Source organism: Mugil cephalus, chromosome 17 (genome assembly GCF_022458985.1).
Source record: "Mugil cephalus isolate CIBA_MC_2020 chromosome 17, CIBA_Mcephalus_1.1, whole genome shotgun sequence".
NCBI lineage: Eukaryota > Metazoa > Chordata > Actinopteri > Mugiliformes > Mugilidae > Mugil > Mugil cephalus.
The window spans coordinates 2,445,206-2,462,954 of record NC_061786.1 but is presented as its reverse complement, the minus strand read 5'-3'; the positions used below and the strand labels follow the sequence as shown (position 1 = coordinate 2,462,954).

At 42.5% G+C, this 17,749-nt stretch overlaps 1 protein-coding gene across 1 annotated transcript; it reads right to left on the bottom strand.

Moving 5' to 3' along the window:
- Positions 1 to 4,395: 4,395 nt before the first annotated feature.
- Positions 4,396 to 17,537, bottom strand: LOC125024157. The gene is made up of 5 exons (XM_047611857.1): positions 17,161 to 17,537; positions 11,078 to 15,179; positions 8,653 to 8,773; positions 6,687 to 7,571; positions 4,396 to 5,750 (listed from the first exon to the last, which is right to left on the bottom strand). Exons 2-5 carry the CDS (start codon positions 14,541 to 14,543, stop codon positions 5,168 to 5,170), a joined length of 5,055 nt encoding a protein of 1,684 aa, XP_047467813.1. The 5' UTR covers positions 14,544 to 15,179; positions 17,161 to 17,537; the 3' UTR covers positions 4,396 to 5,167.
- Between the last annotated feature and the right edge of the window lie 212 nt (positions 17,538 to 17,749).

Sequence of the window (17,749 nt, the reverse complement as noted above, 5' to 3'; positions counted from 1 at the left end):
TGTTGTGGGATATCACAATGTGTGCTTGGCCACTCTAAAGCTTCTAAAAGCTCATTCTGAAATAAATATTTCACTCCCACTTCCCATAATGTTATACTGGATTACTAACAAAGTTTGCACATGACCTGTGACCCTAGACCCGCAAAGATGTCAGAAAGTTGTTGGTAATTTAAGTACTTGTGGATTTGTCGTCATCAACACCCAGAATCAAATTTACCTTTATTAGTTTTACCATGGCCACTGGGAATCCTCTGCTCCAACTGGCTGACAGGGTCCATGATTAACAGCCATCAATCATCAAATACCTGTAGATTTTCCAACGTCTCAGGAGGCCATCCCGACTGGTGAGAGAACATCTGTACCAAAATGTTAAAGCAATAAAAAGTCTGTCTTCAGCTGATTGAGTTCTTTCATTATTCGCATCATCGATTTTATAGACTTTTAACATTTGTTTCACAGAGATCTTATACAGATCTTATGTGACTGCTGTTGTAAACATTATTGCTGCTGTGTTAGAAACTATTTTGTTACTGTATTGTAAACTTGTCTTCTTATCTCCTTGTTGATGAAATGGTTTGAAATGAACCATATAAGCATCACAAAAAGACAGTTTGTATCTTGGCAGACTACTTTTAGCCTCTGAGTCTAAAAGTGAACTTTGGACACTGCTGGCAGGTGTAAACTGTCTTCCGCTGGTAAACCGGTATAGGTGTATGTGCGTTGTTCTCAGTTAAAAAGCTTGAGGCTAGTTTTATTAAATTAAAAAAGATAATCGTTTAAATTCTTGTAGGCAAGTGAACTTAAAACATTTAGTTCAAGTACTCCTGTGCGTGTTAACTATAGAGGGTATGCGTTGATGTCACTTCCGACCAGGCCACGCCCCCCTGAGTGGCAAAAACATGGCAAAATGTATCAGTAAATACAGAGAGACCGGTAGAAATGTGGATTATCAGATCAAATGAAGGACACATGATCCATGAACATTGACAGTTATTCTGATATTTATATGTAACTGATGTCAGTGGCGTGAACTGCACAATATACTAAAGTATAACCTTTTGGTACTTTATACAACACAGCTCCCATGGCTTTCTAGAGTACCCCTTTATTTGGAAAAGTGGAATAGCCTCAGTTTCAGTTTTAGTTCATTTCAGTTATGATAAATGTAGCTAAATAAAAGATGCTAACACTAAGAGCTTTACTGAGAAGTAGCGTTAGCCATACAATACTGGACGTTAAGCCAGTTAAACTGGATGTTAAAAGGATGACGAGGAGTGATCACAAACATTCCATTTATTGTTTTATTGTTATTTATTGTTGGAACTGAAATAGTTATTGTCGGCCGTAACTACGCCAAACCAACAACATCGACAGACTTATCTGACAGCCCTCCAGAAAGTAACTTAAGAAGTAACTTAAGGTATGACTTTGTCAAAAAAATACAGAATAAATTAATATTACCTGACACTAAATGTGAACCACAACACCAGGTTTCAGTGCCTGGATTCCAGTTGGTTCTTCTAATGCAGCGATCCATTTACTTCTCTTGTTTTTTGGCTTTCAGGAGCATCTAAAAATATATCTCCAACTGCTTTTCAAATCTGCCGGTAAAGTCAATCGCACAACAGCTCTTCCCAATGTTTTTTTATTTAGTTTTACAGCTATTAAAGCCTATGGATGAGCCATGCTCATCTCTCACTTTTTGCCACTCAGTGGCCGTAACCACGGAGACCACTGCCTGCTGTGACTTCACGTGCATACCCTCTATATGTAGATTAGGAGCACAAACTGCTTAAAATAACAACAGTATATTTTACAGAGCCAAGTGGTCATGGTGTTTTTGAGCTAGTTTTGTGTCCAGCACCTAGAGAAACAGGAGATGATACTTTGCATTATGCGCTTACAGCAATCAGGCATAACATTAAGACCACCTTCCTAGTATTGTGTAGGTCTCCCTTGTGCCTCCAAAACAGCTGTGACTTAGAGAATGGACATGGGTCTTCTGAGGGTAACAGAACGTTGTTAGTGGGGGCCTTTGGGTTGTATAGGTTAAGGGGGAGCAAGTACTAGGTGTGTGGTACATGTCTAAGCATCCATACAGGCCCAAAACTTTCCCACTAGAACACTGTACTGTCACAAGATAGTCAATGATATTTACTTCACCTGTCACTGGTCATGATGTTGTGGCTGGTCGGCACTTTATTCGTTCCAGTTGCCGGGTAATGTGTAGATATGGATATGCTTTTTGCTCAGGCATTATAATGCTGTGGGAATGTCTACAGTGACTTCACAGCAAATACTCCTCTTATCATTAGCCAACAGAGAATAACAATGGCACATGACATTTGTGCCTGCACTGCTTCTGTCAGATATGACAGATGTGTTACCACAGGAGTTCAATAAGCCCTCAAAAAAAACAAAAAAACAATTAGGTCAGCTGTGAACACACAGCCCCTTAGCATGTGCACCCAACAACTAAACAACCACAGCCATACAGCTACAATAACAGTGACTGCTCTGTCGTCCCATGGTTAGAGGCTGGTGAGAGAAGTGCACTGGCTTCTCTAGCCATCATATGGCACAGACATGAGCCTGAGCAGAAACAGCTGAGGATATGTTCTGCTAGCAGTCAGCTACACGATGTGTAGTGCCATATTACAACAGCTCAGCCTTTCTCTGTGGATCACAGCGAATTTAAATGTATTGCAATGTCAAATAAGATATTAGTAGGGAATCCAAAACTTAATGTGAGGATATTCAAATCTATCAGGAGACTCATAATATTTCACAACATTTAAAGGAAGAACGCAGGAAATGCAAGATTAAAAAATAAACATTCCAGTGAATGAATAGATTGTATTTTCTAAATTGAATACTGCATGTGGCACAAGGAAGGTCCTATGGTTAAAGTCAGATACACATATATATTTCTGTTGAAATGTGGCACAAAATCACCTGGGGCCAGGTGATATTATTCCAGCATAGACTGGATGGTTTCTCCTGTAGAGGAGGTCAATAGGTTCCCATCAGGAGGGATTCCTTACAGGTTAACTCCACAGCGTTCTCACAGTTCCCTTTTCGTGTTTCAAAAACGATGCCATTCACTGAGATGTGTGTTATTCTAGGTGTTATTGAGGGACAGATTTATGAAGGAACATTCGTTTACTGCACTCTGAGAGGTAAAGAATAAACATCGCGATCCGAAACTTGCGCTCACTGTAAATCCTCAGCGGCCATCAGTCTATCCTGATTAACATTCACTTCCTAAGACATTCAGACAGTCAGAAACAAATACCTGTAGCTTTAAAAATAGAGATATGCTAATGAAACACTTAATTCCTCAGTGGATGTGTTTGTAAATATGTGCTTAAAAACACCAGAGAGAAATCAGTCCCTGAACCTGACAGGTGCATGTAAGGCTCTACCAAATCCTTCTGGTTTACACAGAGCATCTTCATCATCATGGATGAAGGCTGGCAAAGCCAGTGTTCATACTTGCAGCTGTCATCCTGTTCCACAAACTGTAATCAAGAAATACGGCAGCAGCCTCCCCACAACAGATTGACCCACCAAATCCTTGTGTTTTCACTGTCACTTTAGCCTTGACATAATTAAATCTGCCGAGCAAGCAATGCGCCTCACAGGCCAGGACTTCCAACACAACCTTTCACAGCCACATCATATATGTGTGACAAAAATCCTCAATGTGCTGCTGACAACAATTTGTTACCCTTCACCTTCATTTCCCTGCCACGCTGGTACTACCTTTGACTGCACTGTTCTCTCCCCTGAAGGTGCTACATGTATCATTTTTAACATCAGTAAATGATTGCCACATCCATCGTGAGACATTAGCATAATTATTCAACAGCCAGACCACTGCAGGGATGATTGGCAACTTTACCAGCCTCCACACTGCACTTTACATTGCGTATTGCCGCCGACTCAGATTTAGAGGGGAAATCTTCTGGATTGCTTTTCTTCAGTGCAAACAGAGCTGAAGTTGTTTAATTTTCTTGCTGTGACAAATGGTGGAGGGGAGCAAGAGGCAAATGGGACTAGAATTATCTCCAGCATTTTTATCTTTTTTAGTAAAACCAAAGATGCCCTGGAGGAGACATTATGGGAGAAGTATCTATTTTGAGAAAGGCATCATCTCACTCGCGGTCTCGTTGTTTATGGCACTTAGACCAAACTACCTGATGATTAAAAATGTTACACATTAAACCTCTAAATGAGAGTAAGACTGCATTTACAATCAGTATCTGGCTGTAAAAATAAACTTAAACTCAGCCATTATAATACATATCAACAATTTCCACATATGAAACATAGAATATAGCATGACTCTGTAAGCATATTGCTCAAATATAACATTCACAATTTCAATCTAACTGATAAATAAAACATTTTAATTAAATGTTATCAACCCTTTCATTTGCTGTTCGTGTTTGCACATTCACCACATATATATTTATATATTTCTGCCCAATAATGATCTCAATGTTTAAAATATAATTATAATATAATAATTATTGACACACTGTTAAATTCACAGAGTTGAATGATATTATAAAATACATTATATACTGCAAAGTTCAACCTCTCACTTGTCAAAGGCTGTAGTACAGAAGGTGTACTGTGGTAATTTGATGTAAGGGCTGATTCTATCAAGGTGTTAATGTTTAAATACAGGCAACCAGTCCAGGTTATCAACAATTCCTGATATGTCAAACCTGTTATAGGTTGGGTATATCCTGTATAGTACATTCAGAGGAATACATGTTCAACAGAACTACTTATATTCACTTTTTAGAGAGAAAATATGAATGTATATATATATAACTAAAAAGTCCACCCTGTAATCCAAAATTCGACTGATGAAAATAATAAAGACGACACTGTTTCTGTTAAGCCTGAGTCTCACCAGCCATCTTTACAGTGCTTCTATATGATATTGTGTTGACTAACCTAGGTAAATACAACAATTAACAATTCTTTTTGCAGCCTTTACAAGGTCAAAGAAGGCAATAGCAGCAGCTAGACGCAAGAGTTTACAGGCAAAAAAATTAAGTTATTCAAACCATTGGTTTCTACAGAAAGTTAAAGATATTTAGTCTTCAGGTGTCGCGTCTCTCAATGGATTAAACAACTTTCTTTCAGAAAATTAACCAGATGACGATGAAGAGGGTGATGATGATGAAGAAGATGATGATGAAGGCGGGGGCCTATGGGTCTCGCCACCTTCCTGTTCTGTGAACCTTACCAAGGACGATGGTGTCATTTCCTTATCTTTTTCCTTCCTGCTTCCAGTGCAAACCGACCGCTGGGCTGGTTTAAACTGCCACGTCACCTTCTTCGTGGTTGACTGCTCTGCTGTCGCCATCGTCTTGACTGATGCAGAGACAGGTTGAGTTGCCGTGGGAATGGCAGGTGCTGTCGCCATGCTGGTGGTAACCGCAGTAGCTGTTCCTGATTTGCCGCTGTTGTTCCTGTCCTGCTCAGTGAAGAGCTCACTCAGCACTTCAGGCTCAGTGGTTTCTCCAAACAGGTCCCAGTCAGGTTCAGCAGGCAGACGCTTGGGCCGTGCTACACCAGCAGATTTGTTACCCATCGTAGAAACTCTAGAGGAACGGCTGGGATCAGAGTCCGACAGGTCTGAGTCCCAGTCACTATCCCCTGCCACAGAGTCGCAACCTAGTACTGACAGGTCAACAGGTCCAGAGCCAGAGCTCTCTGAATCTGAGTCCCTGGAAAATAGAACAGAACAGACAGAACAGAAAAAGAAGACTAAGTAACACTGATCACTAGCAACTATTCCACATATTCCTGTAGCACGTTTATTCTTGTATGAAAACTGCTTTGAAGTGCCTCAGGAATTTGTACTATAACTCAGAAATATATGTTATGAATAAAAAGTAGTAAAGTATAACTAGAATCAAACATATTGCTCATAGCAGCCGTGACCCAGCCCTGTCTCCCCTCCTGTGTCGTCTGACGGTTTGCCAGACGCTTACTTCAGGGCCTTCCAACTCCTCCCCACTTGTGTTTTTGTGACACAAAGACTCCTGCTGCAGCTTGATGGTCTCCTCAAAATAGATTTATGCTTCTGTGTTGGCTATAGGTGTATGCATGGCATACCCTGCTTCCCCACACTATGGGGACACAGGCAGCAATAACCGTTTTGTTCCATTTACCAAGGACACAGCATGACTGAAAAGCTGCTGACTTGCATTTTAGCAGCATAATTACAGAACAGTGCCAATACACCCGCACACCTATAAAGGCCTAAAGTGGCACTGGCCCCATATTGACACTATGATCTTGCCCTGAGCAGGTCCATTGCAGCACTATAAACCAGGCTTTAGACTGGACTGCACTCAAATTGACTCTTTGAACATGGCTCACTAGCGCCCAAATAAGGGAGATAAATTGGAGTTGACCTCTAAAACAGCTGTGCCTCAGCCAGACATTCCCAGCTTGCCCTAGTGAGGAAATGCATTTCACAAATATTCTGTGATTGACAGGCTCAATTTATCAGGGGATATACACTCCAAATATCAAGCAAATGCAAATGCCAAAACTGACTGGCTGCCTGGCTGGCTGCCTGTTGGATGGATGGATGGATGGATGGATGGATGGATGGCTATATGAACATATCGGCAATAGTATGAATGCATACATACTTGCCACTGTAGTGTGTGGTTCCTTCAGGGCCCAACAGGAGGCAGGCTGGAGCAGCCAGGTAGACAAAGCTGTCAGTGCAAAGAAAATCACCTTCCTCTGGTTTTTGTGGGGCAAGGTGAGTCGACTTGGTGTACTCCGGATTTGACAGGTCCACATTGGTTTTCGCGATGTCCGTATGTGGCGGCACACCGTCTTGTTTTTTATGATGACTGGAAATTTCTGTCGCTGCGGTGACGTTAGCCCCGTAGGCAGGCCTGGCAGACACAGCAAGGTAAACAAAGCTGTCCGACTGGACAAAGGGATCTAGGTCGCCACAGTCTAGTCCTGAGGTTCTGATTGGCTTCTGATTGGGGTCTAGAAGGTGTTTGATTGGTTGTTTTGAGGGTGACAAAGGAAGTGGGGAGTCTCTTCCCATGAGGGTCACTTTTTTCCGAAGTGGCATTTCTTCACTTTGTGGGGCATTTAGATTCACAGTGCCCTTAAAGACTGCTTGTTTTGACGGGGACTTGGTTGAAACCATTCCCATTTTACCATATTTTCTCTCATTCTCGTCCATCATCTCTTCATCTCCTGCTGTTGTTCCACACCCCACTTCCTCTCTTTCACCGTCTCCTTCAGTGTCTTCATGCGAGCCTGTGTCGAGAAGTGATGGGTAGCACCACTGTAGCTCTGCACTCTCCTCCCTCCCCCATTCCTTTAACCCTCCATCATCCCCATCTTTCTCCAGTGATGTGTTGCTGCTGCCTAGGTCGGAGCCACTGATTGGCTGGTCACTGTCAGAGCTGGCCTCCTCTTGGCTTTGATTAGATAAGGAGAGGAAGACACCACTGGAGTCAGATTCCAGCGTCAGATTGGAGTCTGGAGAGCTGTCCTCTTTAGTGGAGCTAGCAAGAAAACACAAAAACAGTGAAATGACTTCTTCATCCTCATGTGTCTGCTAAGTTTCTCCTAATGGTTTCTCTCTACCGTCGGTTACCACGGATGCCATCAAATCTGTTACAACCTACTTTTTCTCATCAGGGCCATTCATTTGCGTTTATCACACAGCCCCGGGACATCTCACTCTCACAGATGTATCTGGTGATGCATACATCATTACAAACACATTAGCACTATCATTTGGCTGAGATTGTGGCATGGTCTGGTTTGTCATTGCAGTTTGATAGTTATCGTGATCTGGCAAAAGACAAATTTAACGAAAGACTTTAAAACTGTGAAACTTTAGGATATCACAAAATGTAGCAAATAACTAAATGCTGAAGTAAATCAAAACAGTGTGCTCACGATTAAAGAACGAACCTAAGAATTACTGTTTATTTCGTTTTATTTGTGAGATTCAGAAAAATCTCATATTCATAATGTGCTTAAAAATGTCCAGCAGCTTTCCTGTCCGATGTACTTGCTGTTACATTTACATTCTAATTGAATTGGCGTACTGAAAGTCTCCAGGCTTGCACCACTACCATTTTGGTCATGGATAACACTCATGGTTCACTCATGTTGAATCCACACGATCAGTTTTAAACTGCGAGAAATCTTGACACAACACTGCATGATACACTCAAGTTAAAATCTGATGCAGACATATTTGATTGCTCTGTGAGTATACATCAAAATATATTTTAAGAAAAAGAGAGCAAAATGAGTAATGAAAAAAAAAAACATCCAGAAGTTATACTTTGCTGTTTAAATCAACGCTGAAAATGTCAGACACATAAGATAAGATAATCCGTTATTTACTCCTGTTCTCCTTGTCACTGTGGTGACACCAACAGAATGAATCTAAAATATCTGAGTCAGTTATCACAGTTCTCACAAGTCAGTTAATACCAGTGTGTAATAGAAAACTGAACTGAACTGAAAGTCCAAGTCCAATTTGTCATCAGTACATTTACAGCCGGCAGGGACCTCTGAGTCACCCTGGATGTATGTAATGTCTGGTAGTGAGTAATTAGGAGGTTCTACCTTGTGCCAACAGTGGAAGTCCCAGTAGATTTAGTTGACCAGTCCACCGGCCTGTCTGCATCTGTAGCTGGTGAGGCCATAGCACTGAGCTCCAAACTGACCTGTGATCTGCTGCCCACCCCTGAAAAGGCAAGATATTCAAGATAATACAACATCAATCCTCTACTGCTCATGACTCCAGATATTGGCTTGAGATCTGGATCAGGAAAGACCCTTCACAAGGTTAGTTCAACAAGGAGAGATTAAGTAGATGAAGAATGAATTGATAGTGAATGAATGAATTAATAGTTTGGCAGAGAAGAAGAAGTTGGCAGGTGGCTGAAGGTCGGAGAACTCTGATGAAGACTTTGAGGATGACCATGGAGAGGTGGAGATGGGGAGGAGGAGGGTTGCACAATGGACAGCCTAAGGATGAAGTGACAGAATGACAATGATTTTAAATCACAGAGACGAGGGAATGTTTGACTGGAAGAAGGCTGGCAAATAGATCATTGGATGGAAGTAGTGACGTGACAGTGCTGGGGAAACGGAAAAGATAAGGAAATGGAGCGACAGCACAATTCTCACCAGAAAGGAACAGAACATGAGGGAACAGATCTTCCTTGTTGAACTGTAAGCCTGAGCTTCATAAAAATGTCTCACATATAGGTGTCTATGATGATAAGTATCAGCCGAGGGAAGCAAACAGCTTTCACAACTGCTTAGGCACTAGGCAGTTACAAACTACTCTCTTTAAGCTGAATGGACCCATGTGTCACCGCTGCAACAGTTCAGAAGACATTTCAAGATCACCTCCTTCATTTCTTCCATCCGTTCTGAGTCTAACTTCCCCGTAGGGAGTAAGGTATTGTCACTCCCTGCTGTGTCATTGCTGTCCATATTTAGCACTTACATACAGCAGTATCTTGTTTCCATAAGAGTCTCCACTACACTACAAAGCTAATGAGAGGTAACTGAGATCTGTCTTCAAAATAGATATTTATTGATTTCAATGTCTTGAGACTATTTGTGTTGTGACTGATGCAATATGAATTGAACTGAATTGAATGGTGTTACTGAAAAGTATTTTAATACATCCATTTTATATTATATAAATTTTGTTATTGTATTACTGTATACATGTACATTTTCTCCTTATGATCTTGCTATGAAATAATGTGCATAGTGATGCAGTATTCAGCAGTGCGTCCAGTCAGACTGGAACACTGCAATATATAGCAATATAAGATGGATTGTTTTTAGCAAGGCTCAGTTTCTGAGGGAGTCAGGATAGTCGAGAGGAATCAAAACCCGAATCGCTTTAATTCCGAGAAACATGTTCTCATCTAAAGCTCCTCTTGGGAACAATATCACCTTAGTTGTTCTATTTTAAGTGGACAGTACAATAATGGAAAGCTACATTTACTGTGTTTTAAGGATTCCGAACCCAGTGATCATGTCACAGCTTCTCCCTCACCCATCTTATTTTACCTCTTTTACCTTAATCTTCTTTATTTATTTATTGGAGTAATATTAAGAGAATACCATGGCATTTATTAGAAAACATATAAAGCAATGAGCAATGCTTATGTATGGAAACTATATTATAAATCAGATCAAAGCAATGAACAGTTATACTTTTGTTCTGAAAGTGCAGAATTCAGCACCACCACATACAAAGAAAATAATCTGCTAGAATCATAAAGCTGTTAATGAAAAGCAGTCTATGCAGATCTGTTCTTAATGCAACGAATGGCAAAACTGGATTTAATATGTTCACTGCAGAATATTGCATTGATTTTAAATAAAAGAAGAAGATTTCGGTTGAAAATAGCAAAATACAACATGCCTACTAACATTCTAGCCTAGAATGTTAGTAGCCTAAATGAAAATCGTTTGTTTTTAATTTAGTTAAATATGTCACCAGTTCTCTATCTTCACCTATATCTTTCTAGATCAGATAGATCTGTCAAATTACTTTTGTGCTTTGTAACTGAAACAAAACAATTTGTGACTGAGATTTCTAATGTTTAATAATTGTGCATAGCTCCAGGATTTAACGGTCTGGTTTCATCTAGAATTGTTTTTGGTGATTTGGTTAATTGCTAATTTCTTACAGCTGATAATAATCTTCACCACTAAAGTTCATCAGTGAAGGTGTCTAGACCTGATCTTCTACCCTTGTCTTGCAAACTTTCCTCAAGCCCTTATTCCACGGTACAAGACCACAACTCCATGTTTTCAGTTTGGAAGACAAGTCCTAGTGTCTTCAAGCCATAGCCACGTCAGATGACATCTCTATGACATCATCAATGTCTTTTTTCAAACCCGACAAAAGTCTTCAGTAGGGGTTATCTCAATGACAAGTAAAATCATGTAGTTGTTTCCAGTATGCAGGCTAATAAATTCAAAATGTGTAGAATAAAAACAAACAAAATCCAGCTACCTGTGATAAGAGTAGCTTTCTCCCTCTGTGGCCCAGGATGTGTTTGGTACATGTCAGCTCGTTCCCTCTGTGGCTCGAGCAGTGTTTGGTATAAATCCTGGGTGTCTCTGTGAGGCTGAGACAGGTCTAAATGCTCCAGGTCAGAGTCCAGCTCCCTGGCTCTCCTTTCTAACTCCGTCAGGCTGAGCTCCGATGCAGCTGAGGAGGGGGGGTGTGAGCCGCCAAACCCAACTGGGGGCCGGAGGAGGGGCCAACGTGGTAGGGAGCCTGAGAAGGAATCGGTATCTCCTCCTCCTCCTCCTCCTCCTGCTCCTCCTTTTTCCCAGCCATCATCCCACAGTGTGTTCACCATTTCAAGGACCGCATCCCAGCTCTCCATGCCCCTCTCCTGCCCAGGTGGTCCCCCTTCTGCTGCCTCCACCTCACCCTCTTCTTTTTGTAAGGTAGCGGCAGCCTCATCCGGGTCTTGCCCCGGCCGTTCTTGTATTCCAACCTTAATCTTTATAGCCCTATCCTCCATTTTTTCAGGCGCGATCTTGAAATCCTTCTCTTTTTTCAGTTCCACTGGTTGATTTGCATGTTCTTGGAGTTTTTCTTCCCTTCTCTCCAACAACGTTTCTTGACCAGTTTCTTCCACCAGCCCCGCACAAACAGTAACGTTCTCTTTCTTCTGTCTCACTTTCTCCTCCTTTTTGTCTTTCTCTCCTCTCCTCTCCTTCTCTCTCATCTCTTCCTCTCGCATCCCCTCTTCCTTACCAGTCTTCTCTTTGCTCTGCTCTCCTTGTTTTTCCTTGCTCTTGGGATTCTTTGAGTCTTCTTGCTCTCTACAGACCCTCCAGTGCTCCAAGGTCTGCTCCCTCAGGGAAGCTCTGCCCACCAAACCTTGTCCCAGTTCTGGATGAGAGGGCTCTTTAAGTGAGCATCGTCCAACAATACTTGAACTGTTCATTACATTAGTTAATGGGTTCTCTGACAAGTGGCCTGGGCGGGGGTGGAGGTGGGCATGTGGTCGCCTCTTCTCCAGTGCTGAAAGGACAGAAGGGAGTGGGGGGAGAATAGGGAGATTGTGGAGTGCCCCACCCTGACGGACAGTCCTCTTTCTAACAATGATTCGGCGAGGCCAGGTGGACTCGATGCCCTCAGCTGGGCCTGTTGATTCAAGGTCTCCAAGTCCTCGGCTTTGCCGAGGACTGGCTAAACCTGGTCTCAGCCCTGTGGCTGTGCCAGGTCGAGACCTGGAACTGGATTTGGATGATTTGGACTTCTGGGATTTTGAACTTTTCTTTACATGGCTAGATTCTGTTTTGTCAATGTCCAGTGGCTTTTTCTCAGCTTGATCTGCAGTTTTAGAAACGTCTGTTTTATCTCCAGCAACAAATCCTGTCTGTGCATTATCTGTAGTCTTAGAAATATTGTTGGCTTCACTGACAAGCCCAGTCTCACTGTTACTCCTTTTTTCAGTTTCACTACCAACAGCAGTTTCAAGTGCTGCCTCAGGCTTAGATGTAAGAGCAGTTTTAGCATCTGTCTCGATTTCAGCTTCCTCTCTGGACTCTGCTACTGAACCAACCACATTATTAACTTTCGCTATAACATCAGCTTCTGGCCTAATCATGTTTTCCATATGTTTTGAACTGGCGTTTACCCCAACATTTGCCACAAGCTCAGGCTTCATCCCTGGACCAGAGCCAGCTTCTATCTCAACTTTATCTCTGTGCCCAACCTTGTTCTCTGTGTCAGTCACATTTGAGGGTATAGTTTCTGCAATAGTTTCTGGTTTAGTCATATACCTTCCAGTTTTCTCTCCGCTCTTTGTCCCTCCTCTCTGCGCCTCCTTGTGCACAGCAGGGGCAATATTTTCTATCTCTACCCCAGATTGCACTTTTCCTTCCAAATCTCGACCCCCTGGCCTTGTTTTTACCTGGGAGCCCATTCTTTTTTCAGGCATGTTTTTAATGCTAGCCCTGGATCCATTGTCATATTTGTTCCAACTTTCAGCCCTATGGTGTTCTTGTACCCCAGCCCTGATCTCAGCCTCTGACATATTTGCATTCCCAACTTCACTTACCAACCTTGGTCCACACCCGGATTTACTGTCAACTAACACTAAGCCCACACTCCCATTGTCATATTTGGAGATCATTCCTCCACCTACGCTTTCAGGGCCTACTTTTGACCCAGGTCTGCTCCTGCCCACTGCCCCAGTGCCCATTCTGGGAGCAGCACTAGGGGAGGGTGAAGGTGAGGGCTGGGGGAGCAACAGGGGTGTTGTGTCTAGCCCTTGGTCGGACTCTAAAAACACAGAGTCTCTGTCTGAACGCAGAGGAACTGGTCTGCCATATCCAAACGTTCCAAAACTCGATGTTTCCCTCCTCTCCCTTTCTCTTGCTCTCTCCCTCTCCAGCCTTCCCCTTTCCCTCTCTCTTTCCCACTCTCTTTGGGCCCATCCTCGCTCCATCTCCCTTTCTCTCTCCCTCTCCCACTCCCTTTCTCGCTCACTGCGGCCCCATCCTCCTCCTCGTTCCCTTAGGTCCTGCTCAAGGTCATGAGCAGACAGTTGGACCAGTGGGGAACGGTAGGGTGATCGTCTAAGCTCATGGGGCGGTGACATCCGAAGGCTCTGAGTTTGGGAGTAATGCCTCGGCTGGATTACATGAGGAGGGGAACAACGCAAACTCTGAGTCTGACTGGGGCGAGGTTTGGCAGGCGAGAAAAAGACCGGAGTATGGTAACCTGAAGAGAGAGGTGAGCCGGAAAAGGGTGAGATGAGGGGGGAGGTAAGAGAGGTAGACTGGCCCCCAGGATGAGCGTATTGCCCCGGATTCAGATATCCGCCTCCTCTGTCCATCATTTCTGTTGTAGTAAGCTCCATACACTCCATGTGTTTTTGTGGTGGCAAGACTTTCCAGGACTGTCGACCCTCTCTGCTTTTTGTGCTGTCTCCATGGTGATGATGGTGGTGGTGGTGGTGTTTCTTTGAGGAGGAGGACACTCCTGGTGCTGAGAATGAAGACACAGACGGAGAAACTGACCGAGTGAAGCGTCCTGGTGAATGGCAGCCGCTGTTATCTGCATCCTGACATCCGAGCTTCAACGAATCAAAGATGGCTCGCTCATCCAGTCTCCTCACAAAGGAGGGATTTGGAGTTAAAGAGCGAGGCTGTGAATCGAACATGTCAGCCGGGGACCTGCTGACTCTGAGGGACCCACTTGCAGAATAGCTAAAACTTCCCTCTTGGCCACCATCTCGCCTCACAGACCCTCCAGAGTGGTGGTGGTGATGACTGTCAATCTGTTGATTGATGCACATGGTGTCATAAATGGATCGTTGGGGTACATAGCCGTCTCCGTATCCCCCTTCCATTCCCCCGTCTCGCCCTCCCACCCCCCCATTCCCAGCTCCATGTTTCTCCAGGCAGCAAGAGCTTTTCCTGAAACACCCAGGACGGCTAAGAGGCTTGCCCATGATTGGTTGGATGGCTGATGGTGGGAGGGGTTGGTGGGAGGCACGTGTGAAGCTTGAAGAGCGAATTGTGAAGTCGTTGATTTTACTACATCAGAAAAAAATTGTTTGCAAAAATGTCTTTCAGAATGGGCAAGGTGCACGGCAGATGGTTTTGAGAGGGCCCAGGCAACATAGGATCTGGGTAAATGTCATATTAAAAATGTTTAAGCTTTTTCTTTCCTATTATAACACTGAAGCATATCCCTTTAAGGACATGTCAGAAGAGTCTTGTTATCAAAAAAAAAAATATCCATGGCATAAAACAATGCAAACAACATAATGTCCAAATTAAATTTAGAAATGGAATCCTACTTTGAGAAATATTCCAACCAGTTTTTGGAAAGATGAGAAAAAATGTGTCCAGTTTTTATGCCCACGAAGCTACTGTTCCATTCTCTCTTCGATGTGACTGCATTTGTATTTATTCTGATTGTTTATTGTTCTGGCTGTCTGTACAGAGCCAATTAAATCTTTATCCAGCAGAGTGTTAGTCCGTCAGACACAGAGCGACAGAAACAGTGAGTACAGTGGATGGAGAACTGAATCCAGTCAAAGCTTCTCCTCTCATTCTGGCTGTGTTTGTTGATTACCGTCTGGCTGTGGAAAGCAAAGCAAAGGACAAAAATTAATTAAATTGAGGACAGATTAAAATGTCTCTTCATACACATGAAAGTGAGTGTTTATTAACATATCCAGTTTAAGTACATCTCTGTATCTAAACTCAACATTTTTACGAACTTGAAATGTTAACTGACTTTTACTATGAACTGAGGGTCTAAAGAAAGACAAAGAAATTTGCAGGGTCTGACTAACTCTTTCAATTAAAAATGATGGTCCTTTCCTGTTTTTATTATATTTATTACTATTTTTTGTCATGAAAGTGCCTTTTAAATGTTGATATGAGAGTAGCTGCCTTAGCTTGGCATTTCAACAAATTTCAACAAATACAGAGGAATAAATACCTTAATATTGGTAATCAAAACACTTTACGGTTCTGCGACACATCTACTCATTTGCATATGACAATTTACACACAGTGCCAACCACTGGGAGCAGCTCGGGTTTGAGCATCTTGCTCAAGAACATTTCGGCATGTGGTCCATGTGCCAATGATTGAACCACTAACCCTCTGGTGCGTGGAAAACAAGCCTACAGCTGTACCTACTGAGCCACTGCCGTTCACACAGTTTGATCTTTGCTGAAGCATAATCAGCTCCCAACAGAGTGAATCCAGGACAACTTTGAAATTTCCTGTCTTCCACGCTGTAGCTGTGTAACACTTTACATACAACTGAGAAGAAAAGTGTGCTGTCTAAAATCGGTAAACATTTTCCTTTAGCCTATTGATTAGACTACTAAAATCAATGTCAAATGATGCAGTCAGTTGAAAAAGCACTAATGTGAAAACCTTCTGTCACTGGATTGCCAATATCAGTAGGTAAGGCAATGGACAGGTGCTCCAAAAAATGGTTAAAGAAGTCAGACAATAGATAGATAATAAGATAAAACTCTCACATGATCTGTGTTTCCCCACAAAGATGGGGTAAACACCAAGCTAAAAAACTCTAATTCTAGTATAAGATGTACACAATATTGTTCTAAATGACATAGTACAACCTTTTTGTTCCTCCCAGTCAGTCATCTCAAACAGCTTTTTCATTTTGAACCAACCACTGTGCTATCTATGAAGGAGAAAGTAATCAGTTTGGTCAGTTTTGAAGATTTTATATCTCAGAAAAAACATAAAGTACAACAACAGCAATCACAGAACAGAACTAGAAGGCTGAGATATTCCCCACAGCCAGGATGCTGTTTTTGTTTCCTTCTCCCTCTTCTCTTATTGGTAAATTCCTTCACTTTCATAGACGTCATATCTATGAACATATGCTGTAACAGTCTTCATTCCAAAGACACTGAAAGAAAAAACCTCAAAAGAAGAATTTATTTCAAAGTTGGACAGACTGCAATTGCAATCTGCGTAAAGCAGCCTTAAAGCCCCATGCAAACTTAGAGCCATAAATATAGTCAAGGTGACATCAATAATCCTTTAAAGCTACTTTATCCAATAAGAGAAATATAAAAGCTTTGCAAGAGATAACAACTCCAAGGCTTGATGATTAGCTTCAATTCAAGGAAATGACCAACATCAACACAAGAAAAAGACATTCTAAGCTGGACCATCCACTGCCTCACTGTCTAATTTCACCAACACTGAACTCAAGCACTCAGTGGAAAAATAAGTTCAAACATAATTTACTCCAAGCTCAATTGACATCACTTCCTTATCTCACATAATGAAAAGAACAGGTTGACATTCACATATTTCAACGGTCCATCATCCAGCTTAAACCTAATGTTTAAGGGCGGTCTAATTAGCATGTATTAGTGACGCCACTCTCACAAACAAGTCAACCTCCGTCAAAGGAGCCTATTCATAGTTGAGGATCCTTCCTCTCTGTCTCTATCTCTTTCTCTATCTTTTCAGTGTGCCTTCATTTTTAGCATCCTCTCTTGCTCTCTTTCATCTCTGCTGCTGCCACCTGCTCTATTTTCTCCCGATCAATAGAAAAGCCAGAACCTTATCAACATGGTCACAGTCAGTAAAAGGCATCAGTCAATCCAGTCCGTCGATCTCCGTCCCATCCTGGTAATGTGTTGTTATTCTGCCTCAAATCAGCATCCTCATTTGTTTTTCTCAGTGGCATCTCTGCCCCTGTCGTTTCTCTCTCACTCTCTTTTTCTGTATCTCTGCCGTTTTTCTCTTTTTCTGTCGCTTGTCTCCCTCTCTCTCTGCCTCTCCCCCCCCTCTCTCTCTGCTGTGAATCATGCCTTCTGCCAGTGGAAGGTTTTTTTGACAAGCGCTCTTTCTGCCAACCAACACACCAACGCAAACCCTCCTCCGCCTCTCCCTTTTACTCTCTCTCCCTTCTAGCTTTTCTTCTCCTCAATCCAGCCTCCCTCCACCTCTCGCTCTCTCTCTCTCTCCCTCTCTTCCTCTCTCTCTCTTTGTTTCTCCCTCTCTCTCTCTCTCTCCCTCCCATTTTGCACTCCACACAGCTTCGGGGCTTTTAGATCTTTGAAGCTGCAAAGAGACCAACTTCTTCCCTCCATCTGCCTCTCCATCTCATCTCTCTTTCTCATCCCTCATTCACCATCATTCTTTATGG

What these genes read in the sequence shown, in the direction of transcription:
- LOC125024157 (XM_047611857.1), bottom strand. Translation starts at nt 14,543, where the DNA reads ATGGGCAAGCCTCTTAGCCGTCCTGGGTGTTTCAGGAAAAGCTCTTGC. An exon ending in ACTTCCACTGTTGGCACAAG is followed by an intron (nt 7,572 to 8,652) that starts GTAGAACCTCCT and finishes TTTTCTTGCTAG; the next exon opens with CTCCACTAAAGAGGACAGCT. An exon ending in ACCACACACTACAGTGGCAA is followed by an intron (nt 5,751 to 6,686) that starts GTATGTATGCAT and finishes TCTATTTTCCAG; the next exon opens with GGACTCAGATTCAGAGAGCT.